Raw genomic sequence first — 23,474 nt, 5'->3', positions numbered from 1 at the left:
CCCTGCTAGAGATGCAAGATGCTTTTCATTGGAAAGGTTGGTTTGACAAGCCTGTTGTATGGCGTGAAAATTCAGAGGGGGAAAGCTCCAAATTATCTTAACCGCAAGAGATAAGCGCAGCGTGAGAGAGCGGTTTACAGGGGTACTGTGTAGTAGAAGAAAATTGTGTAATTATTAATAGACTTAGTCAAACCACGTTTATTATCAACTACGTTTAAGGAATAAAAAAAACCATATCATTAACAACATCTGCATATTTTTTTTTCAATTTAAAGAAAATGCCTTTCGTTCATTTAAAAAATTCTGGACAGCGGACCTAATAAGCAACCCTGCGATGGTCTCTCCCTCTCTCTCATTCTCTCTTGTTAACTTCTCTACTGAGCTTACCGGGGTTGGAGCCCACAATTTCACTGGAAGGGGTAAACCCGAGTTGGCGCTGGCGTGTCTGGCGCGAGAGGCTCGAGCTGTAAAGGTGGCCACCCGATGCTTTCAATGTAGCGCTAAAGCTCAGCCCAGGCGGACGCGTTTCGGGGTCCGTGTGCGTGTATATATTCCCTACGTTTTCTCCCCTGTTTTGTTTGTGTGTTTGTTTCGCAATTGTGTTGCCTGTGCCTGTGTGTTTGAATCCTGCTCCAGCGAGACATAGAAAGGTGCGGATAGAGAAGGGAAGGAGCTGATCCTCTACAGCCCCCGATCGCGTGTGAGTGAAAAAGATCGGTTCGGTTTGGTGTGGACGGGTTTCAGATGGGGCCCGAGAGCCACCACACACTATTATAGTTCTACCGGAAACGGTGAAGCGCACCAGCAGCAGAAGAACATGGCGTCCAGCATCAGCGATCGGCAACCGGTGTGACCGTGTGTGATGCGAATCGGCCCTTGGTGTGTGAGTTCCATTATTATTTTACGGTGGCTATGCCGTGTCGCGGGCTGTGATTACACACTGACGCAAGGTGACGCGTTTGTTGGCCGTGCGGGACGTGCGTTTTTGTTTTGTTTCATTTGCGTACGCGATCAAGCACCTTCAGCTCAAGCGTGACGGAGAAATTGTGCCTGTTCGGTGTGATGGAGGAATAGTGTCTCGTTTTGTATGCACGTAGTGTGTTTTTTCGTACCAGAGGAGATGATGTCAAAGTGAAATCAACCGAAAAGCTTCCCCTTTTTTTAGCAGTTGTACGTGTTCGTATTTAATGTGTGTGTGTCCAACAAAAATAAGTGTGCAATGTGAAGTGTGTTCCGAAATTGGTATATTGCGAAAAAAACACAGTAAAATAAACGTAGAGTGGCATGTGCTGATAGCTTTAGTACTCAGTTGATCCGGTAATAAATTATCGCAAAACGATCAACGCGTGTTTTCCCCCACGATGACAACAAGCAGCGCTGCAAAGCGTTTCTAGCGAGAACCCATCCATCACACCGATCTCCGCAGTGTGTGTTAGTTCAGCACCGTCGTCTATAATCAGCGCCGGGTAAGTGTGGAAACAAGCAAGTAATTGGCATTATGCCTTCTCACCACTTTAACACAGCATCCAACAATACAAACACACTCAAACGAGGGTAAAATACCACACCGGCCAAGCCCAAAGAGCAGGCTTTTTGTGCAGCAAAAGGAAGCTGTGTGGAGCCTTGAGAGAGCGAGAGAGAGAGCGTGAGATAAAAAGCTTTGGCTCTTGTACTCCATCATCCCGGTGTGTAACCTTTAATGAGCGCCCTGTTTCTTGCCCTGGGTTCCTGGTAAACGACCGACCCAACTGGGAGCTGGACAATCCTCGCGCCCTATCCTCGCTGCGAGACGGAGAGATTCCGGTTTCTTTCCCTTTTGCTTTCATCCGTCAGAGATGGGGCGTGATGTGCTGAAGCTTCCGCACGATTGCCGCGAGAGGACGCTGTGGTGCTTAGTTTTGGGCGATCGCGATCGACAGCAACGCGGCCGTGATGAATGTGGATGGAAATGAGTGTTTGTAAATAATTAATTTGTCATGTCTCACACACGACCACTCTGCCGGGGGGGCTGCCAGCGGGGGGCTCGGACCGGGATGGTGCACGTGTCCGGTGGTGGGTGAAGGTGAATAGAGAAATCACTTTTCACTTTCATTCACTGCTTGACCACTGCTTGTTGTTTCGCGAGTTATGTCGAAATGGGAATGTCCAAATAGATAGTGGACAGGGAGGCACAAGGTGGAAGAAGGGGCTTGGTTGCTTCCGTTTTTTGGTTACCGATCGGGTGGTGTAGTGCTGCAGCGATCACTCTGCCAGCTTCCCCATTTTTTTTTCGGTCGCAGCATTTCCGTCCGGTGTTGGCATTTCCGCAGGTTTGTTTTTGGAGCTTTTAAATTCCGATCATTAATTTTTCACACGAAACATTCCTTCCCCTGTCAATAGGTGTGTTATTTTTGTAAGGGCTTTCCTTTTCTTCGGTTTCCCTTTAGCTTTTACCATTTTTTTACATTCCTTACATTGATCGCCATCTTGCCCTCGAGTGACAATTAATTGTTGGTAAAGTTACTCGCCTCTGCGACCCTCTCCAATTGAAATTGGAGAAGAAAAATGCTTCTTTCAATGACGAGGACACAATCGATACATTAAAGGCTGGGTTTGTTTACCGATACACAACTCATCCCAAACCGTCACCCTGCTCCCTCCCAAGATACATTCACTTGCCTTGCCATCGGTTCGATCTCACACTCTCGCGGGCCTCCACCGGGCACAATGTCATCTCCGGGTGTGCAGCAGCAGGCCTGTTGGGCTTGTGTTTCTCCCCGCGTTTTACTCAGTGCAGTGGCCTTTAATGTTTTATCTCCCACCATCCCTCCCCCTTCAGTCCGTGCGATCGAGCGCTTTTCATGTCGCACCGTTGTTTTTGTCTCTCGCAGTCCCCTTTCCATCCACACCCGCCCTTCACTCGTCGCCACGTCCAAAGGTTACGACATCTCATCGTCATCATCGTCAACCGCCAAACATTGCCTGTTGCTGCTGCTGCTGCTCTGTCTCACTCCGGGGCGGGTTTTCCCTCATCGCGTTTATTACGCCAGCACGGCCGGTGCGCATAACCACCATCAAACACACACACAAACACTCACACATACACCGCTCAATTGAAAGGGTCGTCGCGATCGCATGCGGATCATTTCATGTGCGCTTGCAAGCATCGCTATCTCGCGTAGCCCAACTTGTCGTCAGGTATGGTGCGCGCTTTGGGGTGGCATCGATGGTAGCAGGGTTTGGTAGCAGTCTACCCATCCTATAACGCCCCTCCGGGGACGGTTTGTTGCTCGGTGTCACGCTGGGGTTACATTGCTTTGCGCGACCAGAGCATCATCGCTATGGGGAGACTTTTGGGGGAGTGAAAATTGCCGAATTGAATCATTAAAATTCACAGAAAATTGCTTGACGTAAAGGCACAAGGTGTGTATACTATTTTGGGATAGTTGGTGATTTTGTTGTTGTTTTTTATGAATTTCGCATCATTTTGGAATGGCACGGTTTCACAGACGTAAAGAAAAGTGAAGGCAAAGAAATAATAGTTTATCTTTTGACTGCCATAAACTTTTGGGTCTGTGTTGCATATGATGCAAAAAAAGAAACAGTGTCCATATAGATTTTTTGTAAAATATGTACCGTATTGAAATTACTACTACGCACATTCATCACCTTTTCTTTGAATTTTTTTTCATGTCCAATAATTTCTCTAGCCATGCCATTTTTTTTATTTACCATGTTTGCCATGATGTACTAAAATAGATTAAAAATTAGTCTGGCCTCTAATAGGTAAATACATATTTTCTGTCGTCATGCTCACCAACGAGGGCATTCTCAGCAATTTTGCTTCCAACCGTGTCCGTGTCAGTGTCCTTCTTCAATATCTCTAATTAATCCTGTCCAGGTGCATTGAAGTACATCAGAATTCACTGTATTTATCTTCATCTCTAATATAGTTAACTTAAAAACAACTGTTTTCATTCTGTCCGGAATTCGGAGCAAGATTTTTTTTAATTTCATTCTATTCTCGTAAAACCTAATAGCTGTCGACACTAGGTTTACGGTAGGCTTGGGCAATTCGGTTCATTTCCATGAACGTGAACATTCTAGTTCTTTCATTCAGATGAACTGAACGTGATTCGCGAGTTCATTTCAGTTGCAGAAAATGTGGTAAATTGTTTTATTTTGCAATAAGAACATAATTAGTGTATTGCATCTTGAAAATTATTAGGCAGACCAGGAAGAACCTTATTACGATTGGTAGGACGTTATTTTCATTAACGTCCTGGTATTACGGTTCACGTTCATATTTGTATGGGGAAAATGAACGACCTGGCGTACTATAACGTTCGTTATTTCGGCCATTATTTTGATGACCAACTCAGTACATTATGATTTATAAAGAATCGATGAACGTTGATTAGATGAATGTAGGTCGTTTGTTCTTTAGGATGAATTGAATGAATCGTACAGTTCTGGTACTTGAGGCACAACTCTAGTTTACGGGCGTCTCGCATATACCTATCTCTACGGACACGCGTCAATTTGACGGCTGGATAAAAATACGTATATAGATTGGTTAAAATCATGAAAATACCTGAACCGTTAAACATGGTATGGTTTCCAAACATAACAATCTGTACAATGCTAATTTATTGTAATAGTTGTTATTGTTTCACCGAAGACATTATATATTTTTTCAATGCCACATTTTGATCGATGTCCGCGGGAGTCTCGAAAAACACAAGGTTTAACACATTTTCTTTTGTTGAAAAATGTTACAAATTAATTAAATCAACTAAATGTAACTAACTCACTCGTCAATTCGTATTTCGTCACTCGTATGCTATAAGATTAAACAAAATATATTTTTAATGTTTCAACTCAAAGCTTAAATTCCATTGAATTAATGAGTTCCGTAAATCTAGTGTTAAGGATTCGGAGTGTTCCAGGATTCGGAGTTTAAATGAAGTTAAAAACTTAAAAGGTGTAGCATGGGTGTGAGTGTCAAGATTATTAACATAATATTGAGGCTGTCCGCTATTCCAATCAAAACGTCTATAATTGCGGTCCGTACATGAGCCTGAACCTGTCCAGAGTATGGATCAAAATATCGTTGTAGTTTATTGACTGCAATTTTTGCAATGTTTCGAGCAAACTTTTGGGAATGTTTAGTTTTAGCTCAAATATAATAATAGAAGGCTTGCTTCAGTAAAGTTAGTTATGCAGAGATATAGCTAATTAAATTGAAATTAGTAAGAAAATATTACATGCCACACATGCCTAAGTGTCCTTATTTCGAAGCAATACGGTATTCCATTTGTGCAAAAATAACTATTCAAAAAGTATTGTATAGAAAATCATCAAATTCTATCATAGCTCTTCAAAGTCAAACTTCGCTCAAGATTGTATTATTTTTTTATGTAAAAATTTCATTTCTTTCCTATCCTTTTTTTCTTTTAAACTTCATTGTCTATGCAATCTACACAGTACACCATTTCTGCTGTGCTAATTAATTGAGCCTAATTAAATTACTTACAAAAATACGATGTTACAATCCTACATAAATGTGTATTGAAATGAAATTATCAATAAGAATAAAACAATTTACAGTATGGTCGTGCTATTCTGCTCTATGCTAACGAAGAAGATGATGATTTTTATAGCAGATAATAATTAAATTAAAATGCTACAACACAATGTAAGATCGAATTATTACCTTATTTAGTAGAAGATTATAACTGAACAAAACCATAATGAATTTTTAAATTTGGACCATTATTTATCTTTTTATTAATATCTTTGTCAGATCAATAGAAAACAAAATGAAATTTAACTGTTGCGATCCTCATCCCTCAATAGTGTACAATCCATTCGGAACAACAGAATTTAAAAAAAAGCCTTAAAAATAATTTCAAGCAGCTCTACTTCTACTCACTAGTACTTCATTAGGCTGAACCACCCCCTTCTGTTTCAGCCCGTTCCACATCAACACATGAATCTGATCAATCTGCCCTGCTGCACACACTACATATGCTGCAGCAGCCGCCACTGCATGCTCCACGTCCCATGACGTTGCGATTGCATTGCAAAATTGCCTCCGGCTCGACCATATCGGTCCCACATTCGGGTTGGTCATGGGCAGGACATGGGGAAAGGGTTGCGCCGGGGTGCAACGACGACAGCAATGTTTCGGCAGGTACGGCAGGCCACTGATCGCTATGGAACGCTTTTCATCGCAGCGCCAGCACCACCGATGATCAACCCGGCCGATACGCGATTCCGCAGCTGCACGCGATCCATCGAGAGTGTGGCATTTGTTCGTGTGTAGCTGTGCTGTGTGTGTGTGTGCCTTCAAGCCGGTCGATCCGGTGGTTCGGTCGGAGCTGGCCATTGAATAGGCTCGTGCAGCTACTCAACGACCCTCGTTTTCCGCTCCGCCAAGAAAACCATTTTTGGACAATTTTTCCCACACACACACACATACATGGCAAAGACCAGCGGTACAAGCCCCGCCGGCGCTGGGTGGCGGTCCAAGGATAATTGTGAAATAATTGTGAGACTGAATTGTTTACATTTTTTTCTTGTTCGACTCACACAACTTTGCTCTCTCACAGTGGCGGCGTGTCGTGTCTCTACTGCTATCTCTCTTCTTCTCTCTAGCGCACGTGCGATTTCGTTCAGCATGGTTCTCCCCATGTTTGGATTTGATGCCCTTTCGGCAGCTCGTTTATGACCTTTCTGCTGCGGATTCAGCTACCTTTCCTGCACCGTACCGTCGCCGTCTGACGTCCCACAAACGGTTCCACCTGCCGCGGGAGATGAGCTTTTCCATTCCGACCGCTGCACGTGGTTGCCTGACGAACTAGACACACGGCGGGGGGCCTAGAGGGACGGTGGATCGGTGGAACCATTTTGTTCGTTTCACATAAACCTCCCCACGCCGTGTGACATCAAGGACGAATCAGTTTCAATATTGGGCTGCCCCGTTTTCCCATACCATTCTGTCATTATGAATTATTCGCATCGATGCGAATTTATGCATGGCGGCTTTTTGGGAAAAGTTGTATCCAAACACTGTTGCCGTGCACGGGCAAGCTCATTTTGAACCATCCTATAAGTTCGTGATAGAGATGATCTCCGCCACGAATCTTTACCATATCAATTACCATAGTAAGCAAACTGATCACGCCTTATCCGTTACCGATTCGACGAAGCGTGGTGGTGTTGCACTGAAGGAAAATGGAAGCTTACAGCGAATGGGGGTAGTAATTGTTCCCTTGGTAAACAAAAACCAGTAAAATTTCGTTACCTTATCGCAGTGGATGTTGTTTCTGGTTTTCGCTTTCGAACGGTCGACGGTAGGAAAGAGAAACGAACCCAACCGCAACCGTGATAGGTAATGATTAAAGTTTCTCTTTCGAAAAAGAAAAAAAAAGGTGCGTTGGGTTGGGTTTCGGTTTGAAGGGCGTATTTGTTTTTGTTTTTTTTTTCATTTGCAATGTTTTTCAAACGTAGTAGGAGCTTTAGGAAAGCTTAAAACAACTGAAATTGTGGAAATGTTTTATTATGTTCATAGCAAAGTTGTAGCAAAATCGTTATATTTTCATCCTCATGTTGCAAAATCGTGGATTCAATCCTCATATGGATCGTCCGCCCGAAGCAAATAGAAGATGGAAAAGAAATTACTACTGTTTTTACCCTTCAATGCAAATCAAAGTTACATTTTTTCAGAAATTATTTTTAAAAATAAGTTTATTAATGTTTTTTTTTGAGAAATTTAACCTGCTGTCATGTAAAAATGCAATCGCATCATCATTACAAAATGTTTTAATTTAACAGCTTGCATCGGCTAATTGTTTACGTCACTGTTTAGTTATTTAGAAAGGTAAAAACTCAATTTCGCTCTGCTACACTTTCCATTTTAGTCATTCACGCGTGTTGGTAACAGTTTCGTTGCGATCGATTTTTCATCAAACCAACCTCCGCCGGGTCGATTATACATTCCTACCCCGTGCCCGTTCGCGTAATACATAGATTGAAGGAAAATTACAAAACGGTTTCGTGTTTCGAGCATGGCACAAACAAAAACACCCAAAATAAGTATTCAGTTTGTGACGAAAACCTTATTCACTCTCCACTGGTCAAACGTTGTGAAAATGGTGTCTTTCTGACGGTGGTAAACCCAAAGGCAAGGAAAGAAAAACAGAGCTACAACAAAAAAGGGTAACAACATTCCAATCATGGGTGGGAAACCCTCTTGGTTTTTTTTCACGATAAACCACGGTGTGTCGTTGTGCCAATCCGAAATTGATCGTAACATGAGATGGCAACGACTAATGCTAATTGAGTACGATTGTGAGGAAATTTGCACCAGTTCCTTATGCCGGCGCTGTAAAAAACTTGGTCAATTATACTTAGCTGCTCGATGGACGTTAGTGAGTTGCATAGATATCGATATTTGCATTTTAATATAAAATGGCAACCTCGGGCGACACAAGAAGCATGTATGGGCAGTTTTATTTTGTCCCAAAATCAGTTTTTACAGGATACAAATAATGCTATTGTAATTATTTCAGGTATTAACTGCTAGTATTTACAGAATTTGCTTTTTTATAGCATTCCTACTTAAACAAAAATACTTATGATCTATGAAAGAGCATAGAGATTAATATTTAAATGATAGTACTTACATACAATATATAATGTACTTCATCAACTTTTTTACTTATACAAACATGATCCTTCTTGTTTCTTGGGGTAACGACCTACTCGGGCATTCCGGTTCTTCTACTTGGCGCAACGTCCTACGCGGACATACAGCCCTTTCCACAAAGGCATACAGAGGCTTTCCAGACTTATTTCGTACTACGTAGCTGGATAGTCAGTCCTTGCTATGGAGGGACGGTCCATATGAAACTTGAACTCATGACGGGCACGTTGTAAAGACGTACGAGTTGGCGATTGTGCCACGGGACCGCCGCATGTACATGATTATTGAGCTTTCCTTAAAATCTCTTTTTGGACAAATTGACTCTCAACATCTTCTATAACAACTATTTGACTTTAAATAAATCAATTTGTGTTTCTAATCGTATTTTAATTTAATGAATTTAGCTAATGTGAATAAAAAGAAATTTATAGCGAGATAACAAATGCATATCATTAGGTTTAAGTTTAACAATGCGCTTTTATAAACCTTTGTTTTAAGAATATCAATGAATTAACATTGGAATGTGTACTCAGTGCATTAAAAATGAAATAGAATTTTATTCTTCAAGTTTCTACGTTCTTTAGAAACAAATTTTTTTGTAATCAAAGCTATTCTGCAAGCAGCTTTGAACCGTTGCTTTATGGTTTAATTCGTGAGTGTCAAAAGGGTGATCTCTTCATCGTGCGCTTCCTTTCCCTTTGCTGCCGTATAATGCCCACCGCTTCATCGCCGATCGATAATGATGATGATCTGCACTTCAGCAAGCCCTCCGCAACTGCTGCCTTATGACAGGGCTCGCAATGTGCACTAACACGCACACACAAACACATATACATAATCACGCGCCAGATGATGGCCTTGTTTTTGTTCGGTTTCATTCCTTTCATACATGACTTGATGAGCGTTTCCTTGCCGCGGTGGCATTATAATTATCCATCGCGCTAAGATGACCTCCTGCTCCACCTTCTTCCTTGCTTTGTTCGTTCCGTAGCACCACGGTGATGGTAAATGTTTTGGGCCACCCAACCTGAATCTCACCACCGAAACGCTGACACAGAAATACTCCCCACCCGAGTGCTGCGATCGTGCGCATCTTCATGTGTGAACAAACAAAATGCCTCCAAGAGATGGCTATTAGGACCAAGGATTACTGCACGATCGAAGAAAGGGAGTGGTAGAGAGACAGAGAGGGTGAAAGTGGAAAGGTGATGGAAAGGAAGATTAAATCCGGTAAAACGTGAATAAACAACACACACACACACACACACACACGTCAAGTGCGAGTTACGCTTATTGCAGCATCTTCAGCTGCTACTCGCGTCGGGTGAAAGCCATCGGACACGAGTGGTCTCACAAATGGGTCGCTGATCTGTGCATTCAACACGCGAATACTTCTGTCTCATCGATGGTTAGCTATTTTGCTTGAGTCGGTAATGATTATTTCTTATTTATGATGATTTTTACATTTTTCTTTTATTGTGAAATCTAATTAGCGCTAGATTTAAAAACTTAATTAAAAGCAAACAAGCGGAACTCACATAACGATGAGATGCGAGATGGCCTAAGGGTTCGCACACGAACGATCTGTTGTTGAGTACGATACTCATCTTGCCAAGATGTTTTATTCTCGTTCCCTCGAGAAGTCAGCACGAAACATCCTCATTCGTAGCTGTCCGTGGCATTTTTTTGTAAGCATTTGTAGGCATTTATTTTTTTTCTCGAAGCCACAACAGATCTTGATCGCTGAACGATGTGTCCGAGAGTGTCCTTCGGGCGAATTTTCCCATCGCACAGTCAGCCACATTGGACGGGGTAGCTGGGCAAAGCGTAGCGAAACACCGCACCGGTACACGGGCCCGAAGAGACACATCCAAAACCGCAACCATTCACAAAGCGGCGCGGCGCGAGCATCGCTTTAATTCGACGTTCCCTTGCCCATCTCCGGTCCGATTGTTCGCAGTGCGGTTGCATTTTCCAGAACGAACACAAGTCCGTCAACAGTTTCCCACTCGATGGAAAAGGGGTAGAATAGTGCGATGATTTTGCGCACATCGCAGCCACGGGGCAGCGCACGCATTCGTCGCGGTGTGACATTGAGAGTATGCAAATGTTTCACTCCCGGTGAGCTGGTACTATGGTAATGTGTTATGGTCGCTCTGCTCCACAGCCAAAGTGGCACGCAATTTGCCATGGTTCCGGGTGTATTGGAGCATTATTCGCTTCGGTGTAGACAAAGGAGGCGCGAAAACAGGGTCGCTGGGAAGCGAGCACCAACAACCGGCAGGAACAACGGACGATCACGACGGGATACATGGATTTTGCAATAGATTGATGAATTCCATTGGCAGTTGTTGTTGCTTTACATCAGCAATACGATCCAAGTTGTGTAGTAGGGTTTGATTAGAATCAGATCTGACGTCAATGATCATTGCGAATTGCAATGATTTCCCGGGCCGTTGTGATTAAAAAAAATATCGTTCAATAGAACCATTTGATTTCTGGGACAGCGTAGCTTCCCGTATGGTATAATGAGTTGGCTAGTAGCTTCCTGGATGGTATTAGCAACGATAACTAATCTGCCGATCGTAGTTGAAGCTTTTTTTAGAAACAGTTGTGTTGTTACGCTTGTAACATTATTACAAAAACAGGGAAGTTGCTCTAATATTCTCACTGCTATCAACAGTTCATTAGGGGAAGGTAGATAAAGACGGGCACTACGGAAAAGATCGACACTGCTCGTACATAATGAATAAACGTAAATATTAAATAATTCGATAAAGTAGCATCCAATCTGGTGGTGTTACAACTTATTTCATAACCATTTTCAGCATGATTTCTGTCAAAATGGTAAAAAATTGGGAGCAATATAAATTTATATAATTTAGCAATATACAATTACGATTGTAGAGCTAATTTGATCTTAAGTCTTACAACTTACATTGTTCAATATTTTCGACAGTGTATTTACGAACATAAATAAGTTGTCGTGATTATTAAACAAACAACCGGTGAAAAACAGCATTCAATCAATTACATTTTATTTCTAGTATTCATGGTATTAGTGGTTATTTAACAGATTTAATAAAATAACTTAAAATAAAGGTACGTGCAAGTCATGAACCTACCGCCTACAGACTTTAAAACCTGCGTAGAGAGAAACATCAGTGAAACAAGCTATGAACTATGCTATGTTAAGCCCAGATTACAGCTCCAGTGAAATTGATCGTGAATTTTGTGTTTATTTTGCTATATTTAACTATATATGTATCATAATATGGCTTATCGTACGCAAAAAAGGAAATTCAATTTCCCAACTATTCAGACTTTGAAACACATTGAAATAATAAATTAAATACATTTTATTATTATATCAATATGTTTAACATTAGAAATAGTGGAGGAATAAAATATCCTTTCTGGTGTATCTTGGTGTACGTTACAGTCGTTGCCGTTAAATTTTTACTCTAACTAACCTATTTTTGTCTCGAAGCCACCAATTTTTGACGGCGTGTCACGAGTTTTTCCTCGAAGGCATCAATTTTACGTAATTTCTGAAACTGTGTGTTCTGAAATGGTTGAAATTAAGTTAAGTAGTGAATAATTTTATTGATAGAATTTAAAATAAAACAAAAGTTTTGCCAATTTTAGAAGATTTAATGGAGTGAAAAATATTTGCCATGTATTTTCAGCCGTAAACAAAAGCTTTAGAATTTCTTAAATTTCATCATTTTTTCTCAAGAAACAATCAATTTACACAGTTTTTGTATTTTTTTATGAGATGTGGAATAACAATTGTTAAAAATCTGCTTAAATACCTTGTAAAATGGTCATGATTCCATCAAGAGTCAAAACTTGATGACAGACAGACAAAAATAGGTGCGTTAGAGTCAAAAATTGATGCGCACTGTCAAAAATTGATGCCTTAGAGCTAAAATTAGGTGGCAAAGACTGTAAGCCATATTCTGATGAACATTGCTATCAGTATTTCTGAAAATGAAATCCTGCATTTCCCTTTCTTAAACTCTGAGTACTTATTACTTACTACTTATTACTACTTACTACTTATTACTAATACTAAAGTTACTTCGTATTCATACTAGGAGTTTCTATAAGGCTTTAGTTTTTGCATTCTACGATTTATTCGAAGCGGCACTCACTAAATTTATGGAAGAGCGAGCCTTCGTGGCAAATGATCAGGCAATTGCGTATTAATGTTTCAGGAAACGGATAGATAATAGATATTGTACCTATTTCCAACTGGTTTTTTTTTATTTCTTTATTTTATTTTATTTTATTGTACTTTAATAAAGTTGATACGCTGCTCAAAAAAGAATCATTTGTCTGTAAACATGAAGTTAACACTATACTTTATATGAAAAAAAAGATTGTTCGTTGTGTGCTCATAAATGTGCAACATTAAAACATTACATTGTGAGGTTTACTAAAACTAATAATAATTTCAGCGAAAACAATATTTTGACAAAAATGTGTGACTGTGATTGTGACAAACACAACAAAACTAAAACGCAAAAAAATGCAAACAGTAGTTTTACGTGCGATAAAGGTGTATTTTAAAACGTTTTCATGTGATCGTTTTGTTTAGGTCATTCCTGTCACCCCGTTTTAAATGTATATAAAATAAATATTTAAAGGTCTTCAAAGATGCATGTATCTTTATATCTCAGTATTTCAATCTAGTTGTCAAGATACAATTAGTCATTCGAAAGAATTACATTGGTTTTTACTAGTACAAATTTATCTTACAGTAACATTATTTATGCGTAGTTATACTTATAACGCGCTGATTTGTTAGTCTGATATACAATATTGTTAATAAATATTCAATTTGTTAACCATTATTCACCATTATAACCATTATACCATTTCTTTTGTTGCCTGTTCATTATTGTTACACGATCTATTCGTAAACAAAATTCTGATTTCTTTTGCACGCACAAATCAATCTCCCACGGGCAATACAGTCTGGCCCGTCTGGATTAACATCAATTAAGTGCACACTAACCGGGGGGGGGGGGGGGGACTGGCTTATCAAGATCACGAGCATTTTTCCGATTTTATTAGCCTAACCATTATGTGAGTAGTGCGGGGGTTTCCTCTCATTGCTTTTCAATTAGCTGTGAAAATCAGTCGACACTTTCTGCCGTCCACCAAACTGCACAATACGCCGAGGCAATAAACAATACATTGCCCTGCAAAGGAGGCGGCTGAGGGGCAGCTACTAATGCCGATGGAAAAAATAGTTTTTTTTTACCATACAAAACCACCACCCACACCGGGACAGGAAGGCAAACGCTGCTGGGCCGGCTGGGAAACAAGTCGAAAGCAGCCCCTCTAGCGTTAGGTATCGGTACCACGGTGTGGTAGCTCAGTCTCGCCAAATCCCCCGCATATCTCCAAAGTGTACTCTCGATGCATTTCAAACCCTGCCGCTTTGAGCACGGTTGAGATAGAATGCGAAAAGTGTACGCTCGCGAAACGAAACAAAAGTATATTGAAGGAATGCAAACAATAATAAAAGCAAAGCTAAACAAACCGCATTACAACAAGGGGGCGAGGGGCGGGGGTCTTGAGTGAGGGTGATGGGAAGGGGTGATTACCCTGAGGCTTTTCTGGCTTTTGCAGCTGCTGCTTATTACGCAAATTTTATGCACTCACCACTAAACAGCCCCAGGGAACGATCATACGCCAGTTCGCCCTTGCCCATAGCCTCACTTTATGTTGGCCCGAGCGGTCCACCGAACTGTTCTGTTAAGTGTGAGCGCTTTTTTGTGGCTATTGCTGGTGCTTTAGTTTACTTTAACCCGCATGTTAAAACTCCCGGTGGGTAGGGAAAGATAGAACGAACGAAGGATGGTGTGCCATTTGGGGTGGCCAAAGCATTTCGCCCCCAATTCGTGCGTTAGAACAATTTCCCTTACTGGTGCTATCTTAAAACAGTTGAACAAAAGAAGCTTTTAAAATAGCTTTCGGCTTGGGCCAGCAGAGAGTTGACAGAAGCAGAAGGCTGTGCAGAGGGAACAGCGGGGGCAATTTTCTCCTGTGGCAGGTTTCGGCCCAGCGCATAACCTCCGTTTGACCCTCGTGCTGCGGAGAACGGTGGGGTAAGAAAAATCTTGCCTTCTCCCTTCAAAACCACACCCTTCCCGCTGTTTGCGTTCCGTTTGCGGAAGAAAGTTTGCGGTTTTTACAGTTGTACGTATACGCATGGGTAACATTTACTCGACCTCACTCCGAACTGCTCCGGGTTTACCGCACACAAAACAACGGGCGCCCCTATGGAGGGAAAAGCTCCCGTAAGGTCATAGCCACTCGGCGCAGGGTTTCGCGGCAAGGTAAAGAAAACGTAGAAAAAATAGCTCAAGTTGCAGCTGGTAGGGACTTCTTGATGGGACGGGGTAGTTGGGGGATCTCGGCGGCAAAACAGCTGATCTCGAGCGAACTGGCATTTCGTAACGCGGACCGGTTCGGCGTGCGGCCACATGTTGGATAATATTCTGGAGACGCGTGTGACGCCAGTGGGAATGGTTGTGTTTTGGGCGATGCATTAATGCATTAAGTCACTGTCGCTCTTTACTTCGCCGTTTGGGAAAGCCAGTAAGTGTATTCAAGAGTTGAGCGCATTGATTGTAAAGGTACGCGTTATTAAAATTATTCAATGATGTGTGAGATGGTTATGTGATGAAAATTTATTTTGATGTATGTTGATTCTCCATTCAAATGATATCATTAGCGCTACACTCCCAGTGCAGAGCTCAGAGGAAATTACATTCGTTAGTAACGAGTTATAGATGAATGATAGATGTATAAATCCAATTTGATAGTTTATGGGGAATTCGTTATGTAATGTTTTCATTATTTAAATGAATCATTTGTCTGTAATTATAGAAAATGGAAATGCTAATTAATGAATCTAAGCATGGATATAATAATCCCGACAGAGATCATTTGTCTGTAATTATAGAAAATGGAAATGCTAATTAATGAATCTAAGCATGGATATAATAATCCCGACAGAGATCAACCCTCCAAAGTCACTATTTCTTGCAATTTTTAAATCAAAGCACTTTCTTATCTTTGCAAAGAATTCTAAGATCTTCTGAAGTAATGTCAGTAACGTAGACACAGTCGTCCATGGAAGCAATGTTCAGTTTTTAGTACCAAGGCATTCAAAATGGAATATTTGAAAAGAAGTTCAATGTTATCAAGCTCTCCGGAAAATCCCTCCCTATCATGTCCGCCTAGGATTTGAGCTCGAGTCTCTCGAAGTACGTTGCAATTACGCCCCAATCCTTAATTCTGCCTCTATTTTACTCTCCTTTCTGCTATCAACTTCCATGTCCGTTTCCGTCTATTAAGACATCGTCCTCCGCTAGTCCTTCCTAAACGAAGTACGTAAATCGGCACAAATGATCCGTTATGTGATATGTGATATGCGGATCTTGAATTTATTTGATTTCATTTCTCACTCCAGACAACCGTTATTTCCAGTATATTTTCACTTTCCGCTTTTCTCTTTTCTTATTTTTTCTTTAATTTTACTATACAGTAGAATGTCGATTATCCTGGAACGGATTAAACGGCGGACGGCTTAACCGTGCGCATGAATTTGATAGTTGGCCAATCGTGGCGAACATTTTCGGCGATGGTCAGCTTCAAAAAAACATTTGTTGTGGAGCTATCTAGAGTCTAGTGATATTTTTTAACTTCAGTTTTTGATAATGTACATTTTTTAAATCTATTGTTTTTGATTCTATCAGTGATAAATCGATTGGTGTAAGGTGAATTCTTAGTAAAACCAGTAAATTTTATAATTTTTATATGAATTTGACCGCCCGGTCCCGAGATGCCCGGATAATAGACGTTCTACTGTAGTTTTTGTTAGTTTATAAGAAATTTGATTAAACACTCTCTCACTTCGATACAGGCGATCAAGCTAGTCCTTACTTTGGCGGTTGCTTTGTACTAAATAGTCCAATAAGTATAGTACGTCTTTATAGTCCGGTACAACCGCGCTCAACTGACGTAACACAGCAAAAAGATAATTTTTTTAATTATTCATTAAAGTTTGAAAAAAGTCTCTTTTGAAAAGTTTGAAATTGAGAAACTCTCAATTTAATAAAATGTCAGTATGCAATATGTCGGTAATTCGCATTCCATCCATACACATACTCTTAAATATTTCTATGAAATAATGAATAATGCTGATGTGTAGTGGGAAAGTGTTTTTCTGTTGACTTTTACTTTGACGCTTTTCTACGTTCCCTAAAACCGCGATTTAATTCCAAACCAAACAAATCTAATCATAACATCGAACCAAAGCAGCTGGAACGAAACCAGGTGGTCGCTTTAATTTGATTTTATATTATGCAAGACAAAAAAACTGGTTCCAGTAAATGAGGCCATTTCTTCCAGCAAATCTCCGGTGTGCATTAATTTCCCTTAGGATAAAAAACAAAAACAAAAATCCACCACTATTCAGGAATCGCTCTATATTTCACTTCCCCAAACAAATAACACTAAATTTTAATGCTCCTAAAATCTCTCCTTAATCGTCATCGATCGCTTGGTCCGAAAGCGCCCGGCAAGCGGCAAAGCTGAAGAAAGTATACCCAGCCTTCTCCCAAAAGGGCTTCTCCTGCTTATTTACGTCTTTCCCTTGTTGCTGTCTCGCTCCATCACATACCAGCACACACACCATAAGGTTCATTAGGTCAGACTACAGCGACTGTGCCGACCTGTAGGACGGCAGTAGGAAAGGTCCGAACAGGCTCTCGGTCAGAGGAACCGATCGATTAGCCGGTTCATTTGCGCCCAGCGAAAGAGGAGAATGATTAATGGACCGTTAATGCTACTGCCGGGGCCTCGGGCGGATCGATCTCGATCGCTGCACCGGATTTCTCCCTTTCTGCTGCCCTCAAACCGCACCGTGCCCCAAGTTTGATCCAGCCCCGAATAGAGCCCCTGAAAAGGTTGACATAATCGGGGTGCGAAAGGGTTCGGTAAGAAGAAGGAAAGAGGGAAAAAAAGGTTGCCCAACCGGAACCGACCGATGCTGTTTTCCGTCCGATCGAAGGCGTACCTAATGCGATCGGCGAGCCATTGTGCTTTGGGGGTAGCAGCAACCACCACCCTTTGCCTTCTAAAAGTAGGGTAATAGGGAGGAGAGGTTTGATTTTTGGAATTTTGTTGTGGAGGTTGAAAACACAACAGACTTTTTATTATTTTTTCTATTGTTTCTTGCGCTCATCTTGATGTTCTTTTTGTTGGTGTTTTTTTCTCATCTTCACACAAATCCTCATTTAACGCTTTCCCAATACCCTTGGAGCACCAAAATCGGCACAAGCCGATCACATGAGATCATCATCATGGAAGCTCTTGGACGTTTAGAGTGGACGAAGTGGCCCCCTGCCTTGAGACATTGCAGCATCCACCGACAAAAAGCTACCGCTGTTCCCAGAACCAGGCTACTTACCGTAACCTCGGCCAGTGGGGTTAATTTTGTGCATAACTCTCTATGCGTCTTCAGGTAGTACATTAGACACCGGTGATGGCTCTCGATCTTCACGCCTCTATCACACCCCTCGCACTCCTGGCCTCTTCCTCGCCCTTCGGGATCCCCTTTCGCCTGTAGTGCGCTGCTGGGGCGATGCGCAATTCTCACGCGATTACGCGATCCACATGATGGGGCATGTCTGGCCGCGTGGAGGATGGGAGAGGGCACTAACAGTGGACACTTCTCATCACATCATCCTCGATTGTGAATCCCTCCCCTCGGGATTGTGGGGTGCCGCTTCTTCATTGCACATCGATGAAGCCGCGTAGAAGCCTGTGAAGATCCCAGAATTCAACCCCTCAACAACACTGCCTTGGGGCAGAGAGAAAGAGAGAAAGAGTGGGAGGCTGTGTGGGCCTAATCATATCGAGGGTGCCTGGGTATTGGGTGGCGCTTTTTTCTGCTTCCCTTCCTTTGTTGCATTTCTTCGTTTTTTTTTTTTGGTGTCTGTCTTTCGGAGCAAAAACAGCAAACACCCCCCTAGGTGAAATAAGCCAACCTTTCCCCTCCCACCCCCTTCAGGGGGAGTGTGATGTAAGTGCGCAAAAAGGTGAGATAATTAGAGAGCATCGAGCTCGTGTCGAGACAGTGTCGGCTCACGAGCAAGGCTCAAGTCGGTGCCACTACTAACACACCCATCCAAACCCGCTCCCAGTGTGGGCAGTGTTATTAGTTCAAAACCACAAATCTTCACGTCGAACAAAGTGGAGTTGGGTAGACGAGCTGCTGCAAGGTTGGAGTGTGAAATTAATCGGAGGTTAGCAACCGTCATTTTCCCATCGATGGCGCAACCGGTTTTAGGCTCCAATTTTTAGGCTATCCACCAACGCGCTTCCTGCTACGCTTAATCGGTCACTGATCGCCTGTTTCGTCGTTTCTTTTCTTTCCCGCTAGGTGTTTGCCCGTCTTCGTTTCGGCTGTGCAGATTGGACGGCCCTACAATCGCGGTCCGGATCGATCCCGCGGTCCCGCAATGGTCGACTACTGTAACACACGATCGGCGACTAGTGCAGCTACCTCCATCGCGACTCCCGCCACCTTTCGACCAAGTAAATCGCGACATGGGGCACGTGAAAAATCCCTACCGCTGCACAAATCGCTCGGCGAAGGAGCGATGGACGCTGGGCAGCAGGCACGGGTGCGTACGGTGCGTCTGGTACGGCCCCACCATGGCTACAGTCATCGGAACCTACCGATCACGGGCAGCAACTTTGGCTTTTCCATACGCGGCGGGTTGGAGTACGGCACCGGGTTCTTCGTGTCCGCTATAGAGCGTGATTCTGAAGCTGATCGGCAGGGATTGAAGGTAAGGAAACAGTGTCGGCGGGAGAGAGAGAAAGTGTAATAAGTGCAAGAGCGGTAAATAAAAACCAAAACACGACGCTTCTTAGGTAGGAGATCAGATCATACGCGTCAATGGGTATCAGGTGGAGGATGCAGTACATCGCGAGCTGGCCCAATTCATTGCCAATCAGGAGCGACTGATCATGAAGGTGCGCGGGCTCGGCATCCTACCGATCAAAGAGTAAGTGCAATCGTTACAATCTGTCTAACATAAACATTCCCGCTAAAAAGCCGCTAATCATATCGTTTTAACTTGTAGACGTACAGCCGACCCGCTAACCTGGCACGTGGTGTCGTTTGGAATGTCGCGCGACAAGCAGGACGCGCTGCTGCTGGAGGAACCGTGCGGTGGGCGCGATGTGAAGGTGATCCTCTCGGTGGCACCCCGCACCAAGCTGGGCTGCGGCATTTGCAAGGGTCCCGACTGGAAGCCGGGCATATTTGTCCAGTTCACCAAGGAGGGAGGCGTGGCGCGGGAGGCCGGCTTACGGCCCGGCGATCAGATTCTGTCCTGCAATGGGCACAGCTTTGCCGAGGCCACGTTCGGCGAGGCGGTGGCCGTGATGAAGTCATCGCACGTGCTCGAGCTGGTGGTGCGCCCCAGTGCCGGGTTGGATCTGTTCCCGGGCGAATCGAGCGGCTACAACAGCTCGGCGAGCAGTGTCAACGGTGACCAGAGTCCGTGCTGGGGTGACCAGACGTCCAAGCGGCTAAGCATCGTGCGGGAGGAGTCGATCACGCACGATCGCCGTCGGCTGGCAGCGGCACCGGTCGCAACAGTACCGGAAATGCCACCAGCCAGCGATAGCAAATCGGGCGTCCCACCTCCACCGCCGCCTCAACCCCAACAACAACTCCATCATCAGGATGAACAACAGGTTCAGCAGCAGCAGCAGCAGCAGCAACAACAACTGACCCCGAGGGGCACACTGGCTGGAGGGGCGACACGCAGGAAGAACACCACCATCATCGAGTTCTCCGAGCGGGGCGCAATCGTGAACCCTGAAGCGAAACAGAGTGAAACGAAAACGATCATTGTCGAGGTGCACCGGAGCGCATCGGCCGGCTCGATGGTGGACGACGAGACGGGCCATGGAGCTGCAGCAGCGGGTACGATCATTCCACCGCCTCCGCCCCTGTTCGCCGACACCGTCACGACATCCAGTTGCCAGTCGGTGACGAATGCAGCAGCGGCATCGTCCAGCACGACGCTAGCGCAAGAACAAGCGTCCGCCGCTGCGGCCCATCACAGCCTGAGCAACGCAATATCGGACGAGCTGCGGCGCCGGGCACAGAAGAAAGCGGCACCGGCGGGCGGCGGCGCGACGGACCCGGCCACCGGGCCGGCCGCCGCCCTCACTGAGCTCGAGAATCGGCTGAAGGAAAAGAACGTCCGTTTGCGCCCGGTAACGATGGCCATTTCGGACGAACGGCACACCGCCCTGATGGACGAGTTCCGGGCGGTGCACAAACGTATGTTCAAGAATGGATTCGACAACGCGGAACTAAAGGTATGTGTGTGTGTTTGTGCAATGGCTGTCTCTTTCTTTATTTAACGCAATTTATTTTCTTTCCAATTTCCCCTGTTTTAGAAACAGCCCCCCAAAACGAATGATGCGGACCACGGTCAGCCGATCCAGGACGCAGTCAACGGTGCAAATGGGGCAAGGAAATCGCCCAAAGGCACGATGGGACGAGTGGCGGCGTCAGAAATGGCCAAGGCAAGCGGCGACAGTGCCGAGCTGGAATCGATCGAATCGTTCAAGCTGAACAATCCGCAACAACCACCGGTACGGCCCCCTTCGTACTACTTCTGCCCGCAGGCAACCGGGCCGCCAACGATGAAGAAATCCCAAAAACCGATCGCCGTCACGATCAGCGAGTATGCGACGAGCGCGGGACGGACGGAAGAGCCCAAAAAGACGACCCGGTTCGATTTTGGACAGCTGCGATCCGTGACGGAAGCGATCGGGGGTGGTGGTCCCGTCGGTGGTCCTAAGGAGGGCCCGTTAAGTAGACAGCGCCAAGCTCCAGCAACGTAGCATTCTGGCATGACTAATAGATAGGATAGGGCGAAAATAAAACTGCAATGTTTAACGACCAAATATGCGATCGATGCGAACGGTGGTGCGAACCCACCTTCCTCCCCATTCAAGACAAGCACACTGCACATGACTGGGTTCCGTGGATGGTTTAAAAGGTGTATTTTTTTGTTATTTGTTGTGGTGATACAATATGTAAGATACATATACATATTGTAACGTATTTTGTCTTAAGTAAGTGTAATCGATCGATTATAAAATGTGATTGTGGATATAAAAAAATTGATGGACTTATGATTTGTTTGAGTGTGTAAACCTAGCTGCTAACATTTTGCTGACATTTTGCTTTATGCGTTCACTTGTCACTGTGCAACGCCTTGTACAGGCGAAAACCTCCCCACGCCATCACGCACACGTTCATCAACGCTAGCAGGCCAGAAAAAATGTACTCCCGTGCTTGGTGCTTCTGGTTCGTATGATGGTACGAGTCACCATCTCCGTCCTCCTCATCATAGTCCGATTCTTGGTCGCTGTGCGCTAGTTTATCATGCGCTATGCCCGCTTCCTGCAGCTTATGCTCAATTTCGCTGGCACCATCGATAGCGATGAAATCATTCCGCAGCAACAACTCCTTCAGGTTGGGAGCGGCCGCCAGCAGCGAGTCAATGTTCAAGCTGTTCAGGAAATTGTCCTGCAGGTTCAACAACTTCAGCGCAGGCGCATACATGCCCGTAAACTCCAGTACATTAGCAAAATCATTCCGGCACAAAACGAGCCACTCGAGCGTGGCGGGCAGATCGGCGTACGGAAACTCCTCCAGCTGATTGGCACCCAGATGAAGGCCGGACAGTTTGGGGAAACCCTTCAACACCGAACCGTCCACCACAACGATGCGGTTGTGGGCAAGCAGTAGCGTTTCGAGATGCACCAGCGTACGCAAACTATCGATCGCTGTCAACCGATTGTACTGCAGGTCCAGATAGCGTAGCGCATACTCGGAACCGTTCACTTCCGGTGCGGACACGGTTGCAATCAGATTGCTACTAAAATCCGCATACTCGAGGTCGAGCGGTAGGTCTACTGTCTTGATGATGACATTTTCGATTTGAACTGCTCGTGGGCGCTTTAGGATCTCGTGAAGCACGGCATCGTACGCAACGATATTGTCGCGCAGAAGAATTTTATCCCTCGGATAGGCAAGCCTCACTTTGCGTACCGTTCCGGGCGCTACCAGTGTCGAATGGTTGTGGTTTGGTTTGTAGAAAAAGTTGGGTACGGTGCAGGCAAATATTTCCGACCCGGGATCACACTGATGCGCCCACAGTGTGTTCGTAAAGTTGCCGGAGCCAGCCGGAAGATGCTGTAGGAACAACAGGAAGCTGCAACGAAGATTCATATTTAGCCATTTCAAATACTCGCAAGAGATATAAAACTTTTAAAGGTACTTACACAAAAACACACTCTGAAGTGGCGACAGTGATTGCCATCATGTTTGGAAAGCAGACCCATTCACGGTTCACAGCTCACTGGTAACTATTGGTCGAGCTTTGCAAAATGTGCCGACAATCCCTCAGAAAAAACCCTTAACTCTCCAACCGTCCTAAAAGGCAGAACAGCAGCTTATCATTAACTGTTGGGTGCCTTGCACACACATCTTTTATTTCTTCTGACGTTCATATCCAGTGAAATGTGCTATCAGTATTCGTGCTAGGGGCTTGCTTCTCTATGAACTTGAACATAATTCTTTTACGGAGGAGAAATAGCGCACAAATTGCTTGCCTTTTGATGTAAATCAGCGATGTCAAACTCATTTGAGTAAGCAGAC

General features: G+C 44.0%; 2 protein-coding genes across 6 annotated transcripts; one reads left to right on the top strand and one right to left on the bottom strand.

The window, feature by feature from the left end:
- Window positions 1-441: 441 nt before the first annotated feature.
- Window positions 442-23,028, top strand: LOC4577298 (uncharacterized). 5 transcript variants are annotated; one of them, XM_001231158.4, is made up of 6 exons: window positions 442-650; window positions 1,166-1,466; window positions 19,158-19,569; window positions 19,655-19,788; window positions 19,867-21,118; window positions 21,200-23,028. In XM_001231158.4, the coding sequence occupies exons 3-6, from the start codon at window positions 19,237-19,239 to the stop codon at window positions 21,647-21,649; spliced, it is 2,169 nt and encodes a 722-aa protein (XP_001231159.4). In that variant the 5' UTR covers window positions 442-650; window positions 1,166-1,466; window positions 19,158-19,236; the 3' UTR covers window positions 21,650-23,028. The 5 variants fall into 5 exon arrangements, with proteins under 5 accessions (XP_001231159.4, XP_061502173.1, XP_061502172.1 ...); XM_061646189.1 differs by having other exon boundaries at window positions 476-650; window positions 1,169-1,466; XM_061646188.1 differs by having other exon boundaries at window positions 476-700; window positions 1,169-1,466.
- LOC1278834 (protein phosphatase 1 regulatory subunit 7) lies at window positions 21,788-23,392 on the bottom strand. Its single transcript, XM_318473.6, has 2 exons — window positions 23,099-23,392; window positions 21,788-23,028 (listed from the first exon to the last, which is right to left on the bottom strand). Exons 1-2 carry the CDS (start codon window positions 23,137-23,139, stop codon window positions 22,005-22,007), a joined length of 1,065 nt encoding a protein of 354 aa, XP_318473.6. The 5' UTR covers window positions 23,140-23,392; the 3' UTR covers window positions 21,788-22,004.
- Window positions 23,393-23,474: the final 82 nt, after the last annotated feature.

The sequence above is a fragment of the Anopheles gambiae genome, chromosome 2, assembly GCF_943734735.2.
Source record: "Anopheles gambiae chromosome 2, idAnoGambNW_F1_1, whole genome shotgun sequence".
In the NCBI taxonomy this organism is placed as follows: domain Eukaryota; kingdom Metazoa; phylum Arthropoda; class Insecta; order Diptera; family Culicidae; genus Anopheles; species Anopheles gambiae.
This window is presented reverse-complemented; position numbering and strand designations above follow the sequence as displayed.

Excerpts from the sequence above, each read along its gene's own strand:
- LOC4577298 (XM_001231158.4), top strand. The coding sequence starts at position 19,237 with ATGGTCGACTACTGTAACACACGATCGGCGACTAGTGCAGCTACCTCC. Across the intron at positions 19,570-19,654 it reads CTGATCGGCAGGGATTGAAG|GTAGGAGATCAGATCATACG; the intron begins GTAAGGAAACAG and ends GACGCTTCTTAG. Across the intron at positions 19,789-19,866 it reads GGCATCCTACCGATCAAAGA|ACGTACAGCCGACCCGCTAA; the intron begins GTAAGTGCAATC and ends TTTAACTTGTAG.
- LOC1278834 (XM_318473.6), bottom strand. The coding sequence starts at position 23,139 with ATGATGGCAATCACTGTCGCCACTTCAGAGTGTGTTTTTGT. Across the intron at positions 23,029-23,098 it reads ACTTCAGAGTGTGTTTTTGT|CTTCCTGTTGTTCCTACAGC; the intron begins GTAAGTACCTTT and ends TCTTCGTTGCAG.